Source organism: Oenanthe melanoleuca, chromosome 14 (assembly GCF_029582105.1).
Source record: "Oenanthe melanoleuca isolate GR-GAL-2019-014 chromosome 14, OMel1.0, whole genome shotgun sequence".
Lineage (NCBI taxonomy): Eukaryota > Metazoa > Chordata > Aves > Passeriformes > Muscicapidae > Oenanthe > Oenanthe melanoleuca.
Window position 1 is genome coordinate 13,368,692 of NC_079348.1, and position 18,050 is coordinate 13,386,741.

General features: G+C 64.7%; 4 protein-coding genes across 7 annotated transcripts in view; 2 read left to right on the top strand and 2 right to left on the bottom strand.

Moving 5' to 3' along the window:
* AXIN1 (axin 1) overlaps positions 1-3,758 on the top strand; it is a 70,541-nt gene extending 66,783 nt beyond the window's left edge. Inside the window, exons 9-10 of one of the 2 annotated variants that reach the window (XM_056502847.1) lie at positions 1,114-1,281; positions 2,057-3,758. In XM_056502847.1, the coding sequence (XP_056358822.1) occupies positions 1,114-1,281; positions 2,057-2,183 (295 nt within the window). In that variant the 3' untranslated portion in view covers positions 2,184-3,758. Of the gene's footprint in view, positions 1-1,110; positions 1,282-2,056 lie in introns of both variants that reach the window. The other variant, XM_056502846.1, reaches the window with a different exon arrangement.
* Positions 3,759-4,285: 527 nt separating this feature from the next.
* PDIA2 (protein disulfide isomerase family A member 2) lies at positions 4,286-7,701 on the bottom strand. The gene is made up of 11 exons (XM_056503603.1): positions 7,313-7,701; positions 6,735-6,941; positions 6,319-6,452; positions 6,111-6,248; positions 5,921-6,037; positions 5,718-5,843; positions 5,445-5,639; positions 4,987-5,107; positions 4,703-4,884; positions 4,540-4,623; positions 4,286-4,408 (listed from the first exon to the last, which is right to left on the bottom strand). Exons 1-11 carry the CDS (start codon positions 7,545-7,547, stop codon positions 4,328-4,330), a joined length of 1,620 nt encoding a protein of 539 aa, XP_056359578.1. The 5' UTR covers positions 7,548-7,701; the 3' UTR covers positions 4,286-4,327.
* A 117-nt stretch (positions 7,702-7,818) lies between these two features.
* ARHGDIG (Rho GDP dissociation inhibitor gamma) lies at positions 7,819-11,744 on the bottom strand. Of its 2 annotated transcripts, none has more exons than XM_056503604.1 (6): positions 11,456-11,744; positions 10,281-10,466; positions 9,263-9,346; positions 9,071-9,147; positions 8,443-8,506; positions 7,819-8,347 (listed from the first exon to the last, which is right to left on the bottom strand). In XM_056503604.1, the coding sequence occupies exons 1-6, from the start codon at positions 11,526-11,528 to the stop codon at positions 8,148-8,150; spliced, it is 684 nt and encodes a 227-aa protein (XP_056359579.1). In that variant the 5' UTR covers positions 11,529-11,744; the 3' UTR covers positions 7,819-8,147. The 2 variants fall into 2 exon arrangements, with proteins under 2 accessions (XP_056359579.1, XP_056359581.1); XM_056503606.1 differs by lacking the exon at positions 11,456-11,744 and adding an exon at positions 11,225-11,429.
* A 1,179-nt stretch (positions 11,745-12,923) lies between these two features.
* On the top strand, positions 12,924-17,893 carry RGS11 (regulator of G protein signaling 11). Of its 2 annotated transcripts, none has more exons than XM_056503608.1 (17): positions 12,924-13,025; positions 13,852-13,948; positions 14,235-14,285; positions 14,370-14,476; positions 14,560-14,611; positions 14,685-14,743; positions 14,893-14,969; positions 15,082-15,163; positions 15,276-15,344; positions 15,986-16,009; positions 16,093-16,154; positions 16,378-16,491; positions 16,609-16,724; positions 16,993-17,080; positions 17,192-17,330; positions 17,396-17,478; positions 17,551-17,893. In XM_056503608.1, the coding sequence occupies exons 1-17, from the start codon at positions 12,966-12,968 to the stop codon at positions 17,675-17,677; spliced, it is 1,407 nt and encodes a 468-aa protein (XP_056359583.1). In that variant the 5' UTR covers positions 12,924-12,965; the 3' UTR covers positions 17,678-17,893. The 2 variants fall into 2 exon arrangements, with proteins under 2 accessions (XP_056359583.1, XP_056359582.1); XM_056503607.1 differs by having other exon boundaries at positions 12,936-13,025; positions 15,980-16,009.
* Positions 17,894-18,050: the final 157 nt, after the last annotated feature.

Here is an 18,050-nt window from a genome sequence, read left to right on the forward strand (position 1 = left end):
CGCCAGCCACTGTTTAAAGGTTAAGGTCAGAGTCATTTCCAAAACTGCGATTACCTCATGTGCTTGGCAGATCCTAAGGTTTTTACAGCAACTTTCCAGTCATGTAAATACAAAATCATCTTTTTTTTATCCAGTGTGCTTTTAAAATAATTTTTTTTAAAGCTGCCAAATGTGTTTTATGTGACTTTGAAAGGGAAGGCTGCCTCTGGCTCAGACCACGCATGCCAAGGTAGCAATTTGTGTAGGCTGCTCCAGTGTTTGTGCAGAGTTTTCAGCACCCCCAGATGAAAGGCACTGCAGAAGGGCAAAGGACCCTGAGCTGAATTACTGTTGCTTTTGTCTGTCTCTGAAAATGGGGTGAGGGCTGGGCTGGCAGTTTCAGTCTAGTGATGGCACCACATAGCTGAACCTGGTGTGTGGGCTGGAAGTAAAGATCAGACCAGCATTCTGAGAGTTAGGAAAACACAGGAGATGTGAAGTCACTGAGGTTTTGGGGATGGCAGCTGCCTTGGCACCCTTATGGACAGGACAGGCAGCAGAAGCTCTGGGACATGGAGCTCCATCCCCTCGGATCCACATACTCTGGGAGAGGCACCCAGGGGAACTGTGGAGTGCAGGAACATCCTGCCTGCAGATGTGGGCCACTGGAAAGCTGTGCTGGGCTCTTCTGGCCATGGTGGCAATATTCCCAAGCAGTTCTGGGTGCTGTCTGCATGATCATGACCTCTGGGATGGTGCTCAAGCCCTGTGTGCTGGAGCAGGAGCATGCTGAGAGGGTGATGGTGATGATGGTGACCTGGCTCTGCTGCCTTGGCCTGGGGTGCTCTGCCAGTGACTCCCCCAACCATGCTGTGAGGAGAGCCTGGAGACAGCACAAAGGGGCTGAGTTAGACCTCCTTGTAGCTGTGTCCTGGCCTCATTCAGCCTTTGCAAGTGCCCCTTGACCAATCTTGGTGTGTATTTGCGTGCTGGAGAGCTGCTGGTGGGGGCAGGTGATGCTCAGGGCTGCACTGCATTTCCAGCAGCCCATCTGGGGGGCCCTGACCTGCTCCAGAATGGCTGTGAGCCCCCTGGGCTGGCCCTGAGCAGGTCCCTTGTGTCTGTGCACAGCAGGTTGAAGCCCCAGAAGAGGCCAGGCAGTGGCACATCCCAGCCCTGTGAGAACATCGTGGTGGCATATTACTTCTGTGGGGAGCCCATCCCCTACCGCACCCTCGTCAAGGGCCGCGTGGTGACACTGGGACAGTTCAAGGAGCTGCTGACCAAGAAAGGGAACTACAGGTAAGGGCTGCTCCTGCCTGCAGGGAGCTGCCAGCAGCTGTTGGTGACCCCTGGCAGGTGCCACTGCCAGCACACAGCAGTGTGGCCCCCACAAAGGGGAGGGTTGGTGAGCTGGGTCAGGAGGGCTTCCTCGGGACATGCTGTGGTGGGAGTGTGGCAGCAGGGCCAGGGCGCCCTGGCTGGTGAAGAGGGAGGTTAGCAGGGGTGAGGGAGGTGGGGTTTTGTAGCAGAAATGTCCTGCATCGTGGTTTGCTCCTCCAGCAGGAGCTGCTGAGCTGCCCTCTGGGTTCCTGGGCAGGTTCCTGCTCAGTGATGCTGTGGGGACCCTCTACATTCAGAGCTCCTCTCAGAGTTCCCTTTGGTGAGGACAAGGAGGTTGGTCCTGCCAGAGTCCCAAAGCAGTCAGATGTGAGACGTGGAGCTCTCCAAGTTCCCACTTCCAAGTAGGAGCTGCCATAGGAAAGCCTGCCTAGAAAGGCTTCACCAACACAGGTGCCTCAGCCTCTGCTTTTGGGAGAGCTGTGAATGGGCTTGGATTCAGGGCTGGAGCGCCTGACCATGCTAAAGTGGATCCTGACCACTTTATGTGGTCACTGTTGAGGCCAGGGGCAGGAGTGTGGCCTCAGTTCTCTCCATGTCTTGGGGAGTAGCTCCTGTGCTCCACAAACTCAGAGCCATGGAAGGGCTGTACCCAGATTTGGGGGTCATGGTGCCCTCTGACCATTCACCTGCTTTTTTTTCCCCTCTTCCCCCTCCACGTTTCTGTTTCTTTCAGGTATTACTTTAAGAAAGTGAGCGACGAGTTCGACTGTGGTGTGGTCTTTGAGGAGGTGCGGGAGGATGACACCATCCTGCCCATCTTCGAAGAGAAGATCATTGGGAAGGTGGAGAAGATTGATTAGGCTCCAGGGCAGTGAGGACAGGACTGTGAAGGACTCTGGGACCGGAGGAGAAGGCCTGGGGCTGACGCTGGCGGTGCTGCCACCTCGGGCACCAGGGCAGAGGGCGGCAGCTCTGCTTTCCAGCACGGATCTGGGCAAGCTCCAGGATGCCCTTCCACCCCACAAACCTGCCAGTGGGAGCCTGGGCTCCCTCTCCATACCGAATATAAGTGTAATGTAGCATTGTACAGTGCATTAGAAAGTGTAATATGACCTTGTTTACTAAAGCTGCATATTTTTGATATATTGTAATAAAAGGAAAATATTTCCGATGTCACAGTGCTCTTATGTAAATGTAAAACATACAGGTACTGCAGAACTCACCCAAAGTGTACAGCCATCCATCAGACCCTGGCTGCTCCACACTTTCCTGACACCCTGCTCCATTCTCCTGGCATGGAAGGCTCTGGAGCACCATGGGGTAGAGCTGCCCTCACCCCACCAGCGTGGAAGGGGTGACCCTGCTCCAGCAGGGCTGTGAAGATCATTGAGCCATTTGGAAGGAGTCATCTGTGGCCTCCTTGTCAGGCTCAGCTGCTGGACATGGTAGGATGGGTGTTTTTTTCTCTTCCTGAGCTTCCTTGCAACCGAGTAAATCCCCGAGGGACAGAACTGTTGGAGCTGGGGGCTTCCCACAGAGCAAGGACCAGCTCAGAGCCAGGGTGGCAGGCTAGGTGCTGGCATCCCACAGCCTGCACACTCCTGTGTGTCCCCTGTGTCCCTGTGGGGAAGGGATTGCTTCCCAGGAGCGTACTGCAGTTCTGCAGAGGGCTGGCTCCTGTATGCCTGGTGCAGACATGCCCAGACCCCTGGGCCAAGCTCTGGCTTTAGGCAGGGCTCTCTAGGAGAGCCATAACGGGGAGGGAGACATGACAGATGAAGGCAAAATACATCTTTTTATGAGTCCTGCATATTTTGTGTCTCAGAGGAGGCACCAGGGGGGTCACTGATGCCTATTTGTGGCTCGGGCAGCCCTGGAAGCCTCCTGGGCTTACTCTGCCGCAAGGAAGCTGGGGCTGTGCCGGTGCTCCCCCATCCTGCTCTCACCCAGCCCAGGCCCTGCTGCTCCAGCACAGCCACAGCTCTGTGCCAGCTCCTTCAGACAGCCCTGCCCACCCACAGGAACGGGGGTGGCCCCAGGGCCCGGGGATCCCCGGAGGCGCTGGCCCTGCTCGGGTGGAGCTGCCGGGACCCCAGGGCACCGCGCCTGTTGTACCTGTCACCGAGTGCCTTTAAAACACCCTTCTGGACTTGCCTAACACACTCGTGAAGTCCAGCAAAACCTGCTAATGTTTTCAGCCCGGGAACAGTGTTACGAGGGGTTTTACTCCTTGTTTTTTGAAGTTGTGGTGGTGTGTCTGGTGAGGTTGTTGGCGTGCCCGGGATTTCCATCTCCCCCTTTTTTTTCAGGGGGTTCCTGTAAATATGTACAGTGGCCGTGCAGCCCCAGCATTTCCTCTGCATTCTCATGTGCTGACTTGTACAATGATCTTTTCAAAGGTACTTGGATAAAATGAAATAAAATCCCACATCCCACTGCCTGCTGCTTTTTTTCCTTCCTTGTGGAGCAGACCCGGGCCCTCAACAGCCTCTGGGATGGACAAAGGATGGGGCAGGTCTGGCAAAGGCTCTGGACACAGGGCAGGTCTGGGGCTGCCCTGGGCTCCCTGGAGGGGTGGCCAAGAACATCCTGGCCCCAGGGGACCAACCAAGGAATGTCTCAGCAGAGAGGGGACAGTTCTGGAGTTGCCAGAGGCTACAACCCAGGCTTAAGTGCCTAGAACCCCATGTTGCCTGCCTTGGCTGTGACAGCAGCTCCTGGGGATTCCCTGAGTCTGGCATGTCACCAAGGAGACACCCCAAGGAGAGAGCGGATCCCCTATCACCTGAACCCCACCAGTGCAGCATGAGGGCCAGCATGGAGAGCTCCTTGGCCAGCCATTGCAGGGCTGCCAGGATCAGCGCTATGGCACAGCTGCCCCAGGGGGACAGAGGCCCTGCTGTGTCCCCAGGACAGGTGGGTGCTCCCAGAACACGGAGACAGACAGACCAGAGCCCACATCCTTTCCAGGTGGTTTATAGCACATGCCTGAGTGGGACAGGGCTCACAGCTCATCCCGGGATTCATCTGTCCGCGGCACACTTGGATCCTCCTCGCCCGTGCTGTTCCCAGGGGTCTTGGTCACCTGGAGAAGGCAGCAGTGAGGCATGGTCCCTGCCTGACCCTGTCCCCGTCCCCATCCTGCAGGATCCATCCCCTCATCCTGCTGGGGCTGGGGACATCCCTGGGCGGGGGGGCTGCCCTGACCCCACTCACCGGAGGCTCCTCAGGCAGTGTCCCCCTGTTTTCCAGGAACTTGGAGAAGGTCTCCACATCTCGATTGCTCTTAAACTCAATCATCTGGAGCCACAGGAGCAGAGGGCACTGAGGGTGCCACCGTTCCCCAGGTGCTGGTGACCCCACAGGTGCCCACACCTACCTTCCTGCCCGGCCCTGCAGGGAAGTAGTGCAGGGTGGGGTAGCCGTGGATGGTGATGTTCTCCAGCTCGTTGGCCGTGGAGTCCATCTCGGCGATGACGATGTCCTCGCGGTCCTTGTAGCGCTCGGCCAGCTCCTCCCAGGCAGCTGCCATGGCCTGGCAGTGGGGGCACCACGGCGCATCTGCGGGGCGATGGCACAGGGTGTGGGACGGGGCTGGGGCACAGCGGGGGCTGAGCCCCATGGCAGAGCTCAGGGAGGGCCATGGGTGTCCCCAGCACTTACAGAACTTGACAAAGACGTTCTTGGTCTCATCAAATGCCACCTGCTCGAAGGTCTTCCCCACCAGGACTTTGACAGGCCGTGTGTCCCAGTCCTCAGGGGGCTCCGCGCTCAGCAGGTGAGGCTGTGGGGACAGTCAGGGCAGCCACAGCCTGGGCTGAGCAGTGCCAGGGGCCCGTGGGGCACAGTGCAGCCTGGGGCAGGAGTGTGCTCCTGTGCTGCCTTTTGGACCACATCTTCTCTGCTGCCATCCCAGCTCTCTGTGTCTCCATGGCAGCAGTGTCCTGCCCCGCTTTCCCATAACAAATCCCCAAATCCTCAAGCCTGGCAGCAGGAATATCACCAGCCTGTCCCTGGTGTTCACTGCACAACCGTCATCCTTAGGCTTCTGGGCCAGCAGCCCATCTCTCACCACAGGGCAGAACCCATGGGGGCTGGTGGCACCATGCTGCACCCCTCACCTTCACCTTGCCATCCAGCACCGCCTGGATGAAGGTGCGAATGGCCGGATCCGAGAAGTTGTCCTGCTCCATCCGGTACTTGCGGTTGCCCTCCATCTTGACCAGGCGCAGGGTGGGGGCATCGGCAGCGGTCATGCCAAAGAAGGGCAGGACGTCGGCGCCGTGCCCGGTTACATCCACCACCACGAAGAGCACCTGGGCAGGAGAGGGGGGACACTGAGGCTGGGCAGTCCCAAAGCCACCCTCCATGTCCCTGCCATGGGGCAACCTCACCTCACCCCGGAAGCCACCGGCAGCTGCCCTGAAGCCATCCCGCAGTGACAGCTGCTCCGGTGAGGACTTGTTGAGGAAGAGCAGCATGTGATGGGGGATCTTGGCACCGAAGATCTGGTTGGATGTCTGGGGAGGACGAGGAGGATGAGGGCAGGGCAGCCATGGCCCTGCCGGGTCAGTGCCAGAGCAGGGCAGGGCTGTACCTCGTTGGTGAACTCCATCACCAGCTGCAGGCTGTGCACACGGAGCAGCCGGGTGAGCTCGGCCGTGTCCAACCCTCGCACCGGGTCCACGGGGAAGTTCGTCTGTCTCTCATCAAACTGCCAGGGCAGAGCACTGTGAGGGCTGAGGCGGGGACAGGATGGCCCCACCACCCCCCTGCCACTCCCTCACCTTCTTGAACAGGCAGACGGTGTCGGCTGACAGCCCGTACGCCTGGAAGAGCTCAGCTGCCTCCGCCACGCCGAACGGCATGTCCACCATCTCGGCAGCCACGTCGAAGAACGCCTGGGCTGCCTCACCCTTCAGGTCCTGCACAGCCACCCATCAGTGCCACAGCCACAGCCACAGCCGTGGGCCAGCCCCAGCCGCCCCAGCCCACCTTGAAGAATCCAACGACCACCAGGTCCTGGGAGTCGGTGAAGGCAGCGATGGTGTCGGTGTCCTGCAGCAGCGTGGCGCTGGGGCCGGCCCGGCGCTGCACCCAGCGCACGATGCCCTGGCTGTCCAAGCGGCCTGGCACACGGAGCAGGGCCCTGATGTCACCTGACACCCCTCTTCTGTGCCACCAACCTCAGCCACCCGCCACCAGCACCATGGCACTGCCCACCATCATCTCCTCATACATCACACTGTCCGTTGTCACCACCAGGACATTGCCACCCCTCTCACCATCACCACCCTGTGTCCCCCACGAGGACAGTGCCACCCTCGACTATGCCCTGCCACCCTCCCCAGCCCCCTGGCAGTGTCCCCCCTCGACGGGTGCAGGGACACTGCAGGGTGCCCCAGCCCTACCCGTGTATGCCAGGGGGTGCGTGCGGTTGCCATCACGGAAGAGCTTGAGCGTGGGGTAGGAGGTGATGCCAAACTCAGTGGCCAGGGCTGTCTGTGCCGTGGCATCCACCTTGGCCAGCCGGGCTGGGCTGGACTCGTTCCTCAGCTCAGCGGCTGCCTGGGCAAAGGCAGGAGCCAGCTGCTGGCAGTGCCCGCACCACGGCGCGTCTGTGGGCAGGGGACAGCATTGGTAACGGGGACAGGTGTGGGCACAGCCCAATGGCTGCGTGAGCCCACTGAGCCACAGCCTGTGCCCCTCTCCCACACCCACACCGTGTGTCCCTGTCCTGTGTTCCACGCCCGTGCTACACACTCCTCACCCCCTGCTCTGCTGTGTCCCTGCTCCGCCTGTCTGTCCCCACCCGCGCCCTGTCACATGTTCTGTGCTCTTGCCGCTCTGTCCCACAGCCCTTGCCCCTGCCCGCCTCTCCTGCACCTGTGTCCATGTAGAAGTGTTCTGCCCACACTCAGCCACATCCAGTCCTCCCGCCAACATTCCCTACCCCACATTTGTCCCTGCCCGCCGTGGGGGCACTCACAGAACTCCACCAGCAGCAGCTGGTGCTCACTCAGGGCACGGGCAAAGTTGTGCTCATGGAGCACCAGGACATTGTCCTCCTCCTTGATCTCATCTGAGAGCACTTCATCCTCTTTCTTCTCCTTTTCCTCCTCTTCTATCACCTCTTCATCCTTATCCTCGCCCCCCAAAGCCGGGCCCAGCCAGGCCAGGGACAGCACCAGCAGCCAAACCAGCCGGGACCCGCAGCCGCGCATGGTGCCGGCGCTGAAGATGTTGTCCAGGGAGGAGGACGAAGATAAGGGAGCTGGGGGCGGGTTGTGCCGGTGCCCTGGGGCTCGTGGCCCTCCGCTACTGGCTGCCGGCCCCGCCGATAAGGCAGCGGGACCAGGTGCCTGTTTTCCAGACGCTCGTCGCCGCAGGGAGACCCGGCCCCGCCAGCGGGATGGGAACAGGGAACAAGGGGACAGGGAGCGAGGGGACAGGCACAGGGGGACAGACACACCAGTGGGGGCACAGTCACACCAGTAAGAGACCAGTCTGTAGGGTTTAATGGCGATGGAAGAGCACAGCCTGCGACCGGGCGGGAACCGGGCACGGCACCGCCACGGCAGGGTCACAGCCCCGGCCCCAGCGACAGGGACGCCGTGAGGACCAGGCGGGCGTCGATATTTAAAAAAAAAAGAGCAATTAAAAATAACTTTGGTTGCGAAGACCACGACCACGGGCTCTCACTCGCTAAGGGATCCCCCTCAACCCTTGACGCGACTGGGGCAAGCGCGGCGGTGCCGCCGAGGGTCCCCGGGATGGCGGCACCTCGTCCCCGAGCTGGCGGGGGGAGCGGGGTGCGGGTGGGGTCAGTCCTCCCAAGCCTTCTTTATGCACAGGCCCCACTCCCAGGAGAGGTGCTCCGACTTGTCATCGTCGGTGACGAGCGAGCGGACGCGGTAGGAGCCCCGCGCCAGCCATCCCCGCGGCGCCTCCTCCGCCGGCGTCACCACCTCGTACTCCTCGGCCCGCGGCGCGTAGCTGCCCACCATGAACACGTCGCGATCCACTGGGCCAGGAGGGGAGAGGAGGGACGGGTGAGTGGGGCCGGGGTGGCGCGGGGGCCCCCCCAGCCCCGGCCCCGCAGCCCCCAGCCCCACTCACCGGGCCGGCCCCGGCGGTAGGTGAGGTGCAGGCACCGCAGCCCGCAGACGATCTCCCGGTTCACCTGCGGGCAGAAGGCAGGGGGGACTTGGGCACTGCCCCACGGCATGGGGACATCCGCCTCTTCCAGGATCCAGCCCCTCGTCAGAATTTAGTGTCATCAAAGGTGGCACGGACCCCAGTGTGGCAGGTAACTCCAAGAGGGGCAGGGACTCAGAGATGGCAGGGATCTCCCTCAGGAAGGGCAGGGACCTCTAGGAAACCCTGGGATAGGCAGCATTGCTAGGATCTCTGGGAGAAGCAGGGATTCTGGGGTGGCAGGAACCATGAGGTGGCAGCCACGTTGGGGACAGCAAGGACCCCCAGGGTGGCAGGGACCCAGGAGGCTGGGGGAGCTCAGGGTGGGCAGAGATCCCCAGAGGAACAGGGACCCCAGAGATAAAGGGTGGAAGAAGGTGTCCCAAGGCAGGATCCTGGGGCAGGCAGGGACCCACGGGTGGCAAGAGGCACCCACCCTGTGGGGAGGGTCCCAGGAGAACAAGGACCCCTTGGTGTCGGGTCCCCGTGGTGTGAGGGCAGCAGGGCCATGCCCAGCCAGCTGGCACAGGGCACCACGCACTCGCCTCACCTTGAAGGACACCTTCACCCTGTAGTCCACCCCTTCCTTCAGCACAAAGGCCCGGCCTCTCAGCTCCTCCAGGTCTCCTGCACAGGCAGATGGTCCATCAGCCCGGTACCCCTTCCTCCTCCTCCTCCTCCTCCTCCTCCTCCTCCTCCTCCTCCTCCTCCTCCTCCTCCCCCAGCTGCCCCCAGGGCTCACCTGTCAGGTCCATGGTGATGGGCCCCGGCGCCTGCTCGCACATCAGTGTCAGCTTTGTCACCTGCACGTTGGGCACGCTGGCATCTAGGGAAAAGCAGCAGGACCCAGACCTTACCCACCGTGCCCAGTGCACCATCACCTCCATCCCAGAGAGCCAAGGGGCTGCCCATGGCCCTATAATGGCAGGAAGGGCCATGGTGTCCGTGGTGGGGGTGTTAAAGCAAGTGAATGCCAGGCAGCCAGGCAGGGCACAGGAGAGCAGGGGCATCTCGGGTCACCCCATCACTGGCATCAGTGACTTTTGGGGTAAGATCAAGTTTAAAGGACCCAGACACGGGTATTTCCCAGGGTGTACCATTCCCTGGCTCAGGAGCAGAAAAAGGGGAAGAGAGGGGGAAGATGCAGCCGTGCAGCCAAAGGCATCCCTCGAGGTGGGCAGTGGTCTGATCCACTCCCCCAGCCCAACCTGCACGCCCCCCAGGTTTCACACACACCACGGTGCTCCCCTCACGCACCCCAGTGCTTTCCAAGCCCCCCATCCCCAGTTTGCACCCTCCCCATGGATGGACACCGGGGTGCTGGGCCCGTGGAGCCCCCCAGGGACCCCCAGTGCAGACCAGCACCAGTCTGGGGGCTGCTGTGGGGCCACGGGGAGCGGGGGGCACCGTCTGGTCACCGGTAACCGTGCTACCCCGGGGTCCCTCCCCCCGCCCCCGCCGTTCGCTGCTCTCCGTCATCCCATGAATTTCCCGGTTCCCTGTAGCCGTTCCTATGGAAACTGCGGCGGTGATCCCGTAGCCACGGCAACCGGGGTCCCCGGGCACCGGCACCGCCGGCGGGGAATGCCGGGGTCTGTGCGCGGGTGGGGGGCACAGGCGGCACCCCCGGGCGATTCCAGCCGGGATGTGGGATGTGCCCTCCCTGCCGGGGATGCCTCGCGGGACGCTCCCGGCTGAGCTCCCTGCGTCCGCGGAACTGCATCCCCAAAATCCAAACCCGACTACAGCCCCAGCCTTACCCACGGCAGCGGGGATGGCACCCAGCAGCGCCTGCTTGTACTTCCGCAGGCTCTCATCCCCCGGGTCCAGCTCCTGGATCTCCTGCAGGCTCTTCTTCTCCGGCGTCTTGTACGCCAGGGCCACGTCGGCATCCTCCTCCTCCTCCTCCAGCGATAGCGTCACCCCCTCCTTGTCAGCCATGATGTCTGCGGGGGACAGGCAGTGGCAGCCCTGGGGACACCCCGGGGGACACCCCCGCGACACGAAGGCACTGGTGGGCAGGGGGTGGCCAGGCTGTGACACGGGAAATCTCCGTGGGGAGGCCGAGCTGCTCCCCGGCTCGGAGCTGTGGCTCGGAGGCTGCCAGGCTCGGTGTCCCCGGGGCCTGGTGGCACAGCTGAGACCAGAGGTGCTGCCGCCGGCTGCATTTCCGCACGGTCATGGAGCAAGGCGAGCGGTGTGCTCGGTCTGGGGGGTGCTTGCGGACCCCTCCAGTGCCCAGAGCCCCTTCGTGTCACCCAGAGAAATCCTTGTCACTGCCCTGAGGTTCCCTCCAACCCCACTGGGCAACCTCCAGCCCCATCTCCCAGCTCAAACCCAAACCATCAGCAGCTGCAGGACAAGAAGGCATCGCTGGGATGGTGGCTCCGGTGGCTCTGGTGCTGTCAGATTGCTGAGGGGCACAAGGGTGGGTGATGTCCCCACAGTCCCTGACTCTCCCTACCCACTGCATCACCCTCCCACTCTTGTGACTGCAAGCACTGAGCTCCCCAAAGCCCCTGGAGCTCAATCCCTGGGGACACGCTGGTAACACAGCGTGGGGCAGAGGACACTGTCTGCATTCAGCCCCGGGGCCACAGGGGTCAAGATGGGGGTCCCCAGGGCAGTGAGGGGACACAGCAGTGGCCCTGCCCCTCGGCTGTCACGGCAGCATGGGGCACTCCCGGCCCAGGGATGCACCCACCTGGGGACTCGCTGGCTGCCCGCGGGTGGCAGGGCAGGGTGGCATGCGCCGGGTGCCACGGGCTGCGAGGTGGCAGGGGGACAGCGGGGATCTCCCCCGTGGGAGGCTCCAGTCCCCCCGGGCCCGGGGCGATGCTCACCTGTTGGGGACTCGGAGTGATGCTCGCCCTCCCTCCCCGGGGCGATGCCCCCCGCCGCCCCCGGGCGCTGCCCCCCGGCCGCCGCCGCTCACCTCGGTAGCACAGCGCCAGCCAGAGCAGCTCCAGGAGCTGCCCGCCGGCCTCGCACACATCCAGGCCGAGCATGGCCGGGCCGTGCCGGGCCCGCCGCCCCCGGGGCCGGGCGGGGCGGCCGCTGGCGGGGCCCGGGGCGCGGCTCTGCCGGTGCCGGCGGCTCCTCCCGCCCGCTGCCGCCGCTCTCGGCGGTGCCGCTGCTCCCCCGCGCTCCCCGCTGCGCTCCCCGGCGCTGCCCGGCGCGGCCCGGCGGGGCGGCGGCGGCTCCCGCAGACGCGGCGGCTCCGCTGCCCGCCCCCGCCCGCCCCCGCCCCTCGGCGGCTCCAGCCCCGCCGCTCGTGGGCGGCGAGACTGCAGTGAGCTCATCGCCGGGCGCGCCCGCCCCGCGCTGCCCGCACCCCGCGAGCATCCCGCTGTACCCTCAGTGCACTGCCCGCATCCCAGGGCCATCCTGCTGTACCCTGAGTGCACTGCCCGTATCCCAGAGCCATCCTGCTGTACCCTCAGTGCACTGCCCGCATCCCAGGGCCATCCTGCTGTACCCTCAGTGCACTGCCCCTGCTGTACCCTCAGTGCACTGCCTGCATCCCCCCGAGAGCATCCTGCTGTACCCTCAGTGCACTGCCCGCATCACCCCCAGAGCATCCTGCTGTACCCTCAGTGCACTGCCCCTATCCCAGGGCCATCCTGCTGTACCCTCAGTGCACTGTCCGTATCCCAGGGCCATCCTACTGTACCCTCAGTGCACTGCCTGCATCCCAGAGCATCCTGCTGTACCCTCAGTGCACTGCCCCTATCCCAGGGCCATCCTGCTGTACCCTCAGTGCACTGCCCGCATCCCAGAGCCATCCTGCTGTACCCTGAGTGCACTGCCTGCATCCCAGGGCCATCCTGCTGTACCCTCAGTGCACTGCCCGCATCCCAGAGCATCCTGCTGTACCCTCAGTGCACTGCCTGCATCCCAGGGCCATCCTGCTGTACCCTCAGTGCACTGCCCCTATCCCAGGGCCATCCTGCTGTACCCTCAGTGCACTGCCCCTATCCCAGGGCCATCCTGCTGTACCCTGAGTGCACTGCCCGAGCCATGGCCGCACTGCCCGCATCCTGCGGAGCCCCTTGTTCACAGTGCCAGCACCACGACCACGCTGCCCGCAGCCCCACACGCAGCCGGCACACTGTCCACCCCGCCCGCATCCCGCGAGCATCCTTCCCGTATCCTCAATGCACCGCCCGCACCCTGCCCGCACCGCCATCCAGCAGCCACGGCGCTGCGCTTCCCCCTCCCGCGCACCGGGTCAGCCAGGGCATTCCCGGCCCCGGGAGGCTGGGCAGGGTCCGTGGGGTGCCGCGGGTCCCACGGGCAGGGTGGGGGGTTGACGCCGGGGGTCGGGGCCGGGGTTTGGGGCTCCCGGTGAAGGCGGCGGCAGCGCGGGAGGGGCTGCGGGGCGGGACCGGGCGGGGCCGGGGCGGGTTCGGGCAGAGAGGCGCGGCCCGGGGCGCGCACCCGCGATGACCATCGGCGGCCCCCGCGGCCGGCACCCCCTCCTCCAGATGCCCTGTCTGCGCAAGGTGAGCCACACCGGCACCGGCAGCCGCCCCGAGGGGAGAGGGCACCGCGCCGAGCTGGGCATGGCGGAAACCGGGCACCGCCAACGTGGGGAGCGGGCACCGCGGGCACCCGGTGTTGAGATTGTGAGGATCGGGCACCGGCGTCGTGGGGAGGGGGTACCGAGCGCACCGGGCACCGGCACCGTGTGGAACGGGGACTGGGCGGTGGGACCGTGGGAACCAGACACTGGCAGTGCTCTGGGTTACGGGGACATCGGGGGCCGCCGGCGGCGCGGGCAGGGGATGGCCGGGGGCCGGGGACCAGCTCCACCCAGCGTACGCGGGACAGCGGGCACCAGCACGGGGCACCGGGCACCGCTCCACGAGGGAATACCCACGGGCAGCGCCCCGGAGCTGCGTGCTCTGCTCCCCCACACCGGGCTGGGGTGCTGCCACAGCCTCGGCAGAGCTCACTCTCCCTAAACCGGGGTTCCCCGGGCCAGGGATGCCCGGAGGACGAGTGTCTGCAGATCCAGCATCGCACGCTCGCTCGGCTGTTGTGTGCCTCGGTCAGGCTATGGCATGCCAGGTTGTCCCTAGGTTGGGCACAAGGTGGCCGGGGCACTGGGGGATTCCAGGCTGTCCCCAGGCTGTGCCCTGGGTGCCCCTGTCGGGTTTCGGGGACCCAGGCTGTGTCCAGGTCACAGCGTGCCCGGGGTCACAGTGAGGGGGAGCCGGGCTGTGTCCAGGTCGCAGCGTGCCAGGGGTCACAGTGAGGGGGAGCCGGGCTGTGTCCAGCCCCGTGCCGCCGTCGCGGAGCTGAGCACAGCGGTTCCTTGCCCGGCAGATGGAGCGGATGATCGTCAGCATGCAGGACCCCGACATGGGCATCAAGATGAGGAACCAGCGCTTGCTCATCACCGTCATCCCCCACGCCATGACAGGTGGGTCCCCGCGGTGGTGTCCCCCGGGTGGGAGCCCCCCGGGTGTCCCCAGGCCTGCAGCAGCACCCACCGCCTCCCCTCCCGCACCCCGGGTGCTCCGCGCTGCAGCTGGGATCAATTATGCATCGGCTGCGCGGGGCGGGCGCTGCCAGTCCTTGGCAGGGCCCCCGTCACCCTGCGTGATCCCTGGCACTGCCAGCCTGGGCCAGGTGCCCCAGGCGAGAACCCCCCCGTGTCTAGTCTGGGGGACCCCACTGCACCCCACTAACGCAGCCTCTGTCCCCAGGGAACGACATCGTGGAGTGGCTCATCCAGAAGTACGGCATCACCGAGGAGGGTGAGCGCCCTGGCACAGGCAGCTGGCACCGGGGGGCAGCTGGGGCTGCCGAGCCTCCACTCAGCCCCCAATCCCATTCCGCAGAGTCGCTGCACCTCGGCAACCTCATCGTGAAGCACGGCTACATTTACCCGCTCAAGGACCCGCGCAGCCTGGTGCTGCGGGCCGATGAGTCGCCCTATCGCTTCCAGGTACGGCCGCACCGGGCACGGCACAGCCCGAACGGGCACCGTGGCACCCATGGCAGCTGCCTCAGCCTCTTCCTCCCCCACAGACCCCCTATTTCTGGACCAGCACCAAGTGGCCGGCCACGGAGCTGGACTACGGTAGGTACCGCTGGTACCAGCAAGGGCTGCGGTCCCTCCCCAGCCCTCCTGAGCGCCGCCGCTTCTCTTGCAGCCATTTACCTGGCCAAGAAGAACATCCGCAAGCAGGGTGATCTGATCGAACACGAGAAGGTGAGCGGTGCCCTCCTCATCCCTGTGATGAGCTGGGCGAGTCTCGGCTCACCCCGGAGCGGGGAACATCGGCTCTCCCTGCGCTGAAGCAGGGCCCGGGGCCAGGCAAGGGGGCAGGAGCCGCACCGTGCCTACCTGTCGCTCCCCAGGACAACTACAACCTCCTGCACAAGCGGATCAACCACACGTGGGACTTCGTGGTGATGCAGGCGCGGGAGCAGCTCCGGTGAGTGCGGGCACGGCCGGCCCGCTGGGCCCCGGGGAGCGGCCGGGATGGAGCAGCCCTGGGTGCCGGGCAGGCAGGGTGCCAGCACCTCCCGCTGCCTCTGCACGGCCAGGGCAGCCAAGCAGCGGCGCAAGGGCGACCGCATCGTCATCGACTGCCAGGAACAGGCGTACTGGCTCGTCAACCGGCCCCCGGTGAGCTCGGGCCGGGGGATGGGCTGGACCCCCACTCACGGCCCCGGCCTGGGCAGCGGGGCTGGGGGCGCAGGGGGTCCCCCCAGCCCTCAGCATGGTGCTCTCGTTGCAGCCAGGAGCCCCCAACGTGCTGGAGCAGGGTCCCGAGCGCAGGAACTGCCACACCACCCGTGTCCAGCTGGTGAGTGCGGGTGTCCAGGCGCCCCTGGGGCTGCCAGTGGGCACAGGGCACACCCAGCTCCTGTGCCGGGGTGTAGAGCTGCCCCTGTGGGTGCCCATCCCTCTCATCCCAGGCTGTGCCCACATTTTGGGGTGAGGGGTGAGCCCCAGCTCTGCTAACATCCGTGTCCCCCACGCTGAGCAAGGGGAGTCTGTGTTTGTCCTTGCACCCACCACCCCTCTGCCAGCGCCTCTAATCCCTGCAGGGCAGCTGTGCTGCAGCGAGCCCTGGCACCCCGGGCTGCCAGCAGCAGCCACCAAGCCCTTCCTTGTGTTGTGACCCTACTAATGCTGCCCCAGCACCCCCAGGCTGTCCTCACTAACCACCCAATTTCTCTTCTCTGCGCCGTGTGCCGTGTCCTCTGCCCACGTAAGTGTCACTAACCTAGGGCTAACTAACACTGGGGTGTGCAGGGGGGAAGCCAGGGTTCATTCCATGGGCTGTGCCAGGAGGGCTGGGGAATGAGGCTGGAGGCCACGGGGATGGGCTACAGAGTCCCGGGGCGGGGTCTGGGTGTCTGGATAGTCCAGGGTGGTGGTGGCAGGACAATGTCCCAGCCCCACCGTGCCCTCACCCTGCCCCCGCATCTCTTGCAGACCAAGAACATGGATTACTACAAGCGAGAGGTGAGTGGGGTGAGGGGTGGGAGCAGCTCCTGGGAGACAAGAGCTGCCAGGCACCCCAACATCTCCCCTGCGCCTGGCCCCAGATTGAGTACTGCAGGAAGGCCATGGCCAGGACCAGGGTGAAGTCCTCCATCTGCCTTGAGGGGTGAGTGGCAGCAGCTGTCCCAGCCAAGGGCTGGGTCCCTGTCGGGGTGACAGGGGCACCCACATGCCAGCAGCTGGTGCTGGCACCACTGCACTACAGCCCTCAGCAGGGAGTGGAGCTGAGGCTCTGCACAGCTCCCACACATCCCCACCACATCCCCAGCACGGCCCCATGGTGGCTGGGGCTGGTGGCCCTGGTCACTTCCAGCCACCATTCCTGGCAGGTACATCAAGTTCAACGAGCAGTATGTGCCCCACGATCCCATCATGTCCGGCTGCCTGCCCAGCAACCCCTGGATCACAGATGACACCACGTACTGGGCCATGAATGCCCCCACGTAAGTACTCCAGCCCCAGGCCCCCCAGAACCCCAACCCACAGGACAGGGTTGTGGGGTCTGTGGGGTCGTGCAGGCTGCCATGGGCTGCCAGCCCCAGTGCCACTGTCACCCACAGAGTGACGACCCCCACAAAGCTGCGCGTGGAGCGCTGGGGCTTCAACTTCAGTGAGCTCATCAACGACCCCCTGGGCCGGGCACAGCTCCTCGAATTCCTCAAGAAGGAGTTCAGTGGTGAGCGGCCCCAGCCCCAAAACACAGCTCTGTCTTGGCACCCCAGACCCACTGTGCAATCCCAACATCACCAAACCACCGCCTTACTGTCTCCTGGCATTCCTCAGCCCACCACCACATCCCAGTACCTCCCAGCTAACCTGCCCCAGTTTCCCTGGTTCCACTGTGCCATAGGGACACATGCCCAGCCATGATGGCCTTTGGGGGCTGCCCATGAGGGGTGTCCAGTGCCGTGTCCCCATTGCCACCACCGTGGCTCCCTCCCCAGCTGAGAACCTGAGCTTCTGGGAGGCGTGTGAGGAGCTACGCTACGGGGAGCAGTCCCGCATCGCCGAGATCGTGGACTCCATCTACCAGTGAGTGGCAGCGGGATGCGGGCTCGGGAGGAAAGGTTCGGGGGTGGTGAGGCCATCACGGTGCCCTGTCCCAGGGCGGGGCCAGGCTCACCGCCGTCCGTGACTCCCCAGGCAGTTCCTGGCCCCCGGGGCCACGCGCTGGGTGAACATCGACAGCAAGACGATGGAGCGAACCCTGGAGGGCATCAAGACGCCCCATCGCTACGTGATGGACGATGCCCAGATGCACATCTACATGCTGATGAAGAAGGTGGGTGCGGGCGGGGCAGGGCAGTGCAGGGCTGGGCACGATCCTCACGGTCTCTGCTCGCCCAGGATTCCTACCCACGGTTCCTCAAGTCGGACCTCTACAAGAACCTCCTGGCCGAGGCCGTCATTCCCCCGGAGACCAAGAAGCGGTGAGGGCAGGGGCCGGCCCCTGGGGCCCGCCTGGGGGGTCCCGGCTGGTTCTGACCCCGTTCTGCCCGCAGCGTGTTCCCGTTCATGCGCAAGCAGCGGCACTCCAGCCCCAGCCCGGCCCTGCTGCTGCCCGCGGGCGATGCCGAGGAGAAGAGCCGGAGCCCTTCCACCGCCCCGGTCCCCGAGGAGGAGAGCTGAGAGCGCGGCCCCCCTGACCCAGCACACCCAGCCCCGCCGCAGGACCCTGCCGGCAGTAGCACTGAAGGAGAGAAGCCATATCCCCCCCAGCCCCCCGGAGCCCCCGTCACATCCCGCACCCTCCTCTCCCTCGGGGAAGCCGCACCCAGCCGGCCTGGTGCGGGGTCACCCCCTCCTACCGCACCCCGGGCACCAGACAGTAAAACCCCCGTGGGGAAACACTGTGGCTCCCGTGGTTTTTGGGGAGTGGGGAGGCACTGGCAGGGTGGGAAATGCTGCCCCCTTCTCCAGGCTGGCTGTGATCTGTACTCTGGGCTGGGAGCAATGTCCTCCCATGGCTGCAGCAGCCAGCAAGGGTGCAGACCGCGAGGGA

Bases quoted from the DNA above. Each gene is read 5' to 3' on its own strand.
- PDIA2 (XM_056503603.1), bottom strand. From the start codon at position 7,547: ATGCGCGGCTGCGGGTCCCGGCTGGTTTGGCTGCTGGTGCTGTCCCTG. The intron at 6,038-6,110 runs GTGAGGGAGTGG...CTGCCCTGGCAG, and splicing joins CCGTCTGCCTGTTCAAGAAG to TTTGATGAGAGACAGACGAA. The intron at 5,844-5,920 runs GTACAGCCCTGC...CGTCCTCCCCAG, and splicing joins TGATGGAGTTCACCAACGAG to ACATCCAACCAGATCTTCGG.
- RGS11 (XM_056503607.1), top strand. From the start codon at position 12,966: ATGACCATCGGCGGCCCCCGCGGCCGGCACCCCCTCCTCCAGATGCCC. The intron at 15,164-15,275 runs GTGAGCTCGGGC...CTCTCGTTGCAG, and splicing joins GGCTCGTCAACCGGCCCCCG to CCAGGAGCCCCCAACGTGCT. The intron at 17,479-17,550 runs GTGAGGGCAGGG...TTCTGCCCGCAG, and splicing joins CCCCCGGAGACCAAGAAGCG to CGTGTTCCCGTTCATGCGCA.
- ARHGDIG (XM_056503604.1), bottom strand. From the start codon at position 11,528: ATGCTCGGCCTGGATGTGTGCGAGGCCGGCGGGCAGCTCCTGGAGCTG. The intron at 10,467-11,455 runs GTGAGCGGCGGC...TGTCCCCCGCAG, and splicing joins GCTGGCGCTGTGCTACCGAG to ACATCATGGCTGACAAGGAG. The intron at 9,148-9,262 runs GTGAGCCCTGGG...CTGCCTGTGCAG, and splicing joins CATCACCATGGACCTGACAG to GAGACCTGGAGGAGCTGAGA.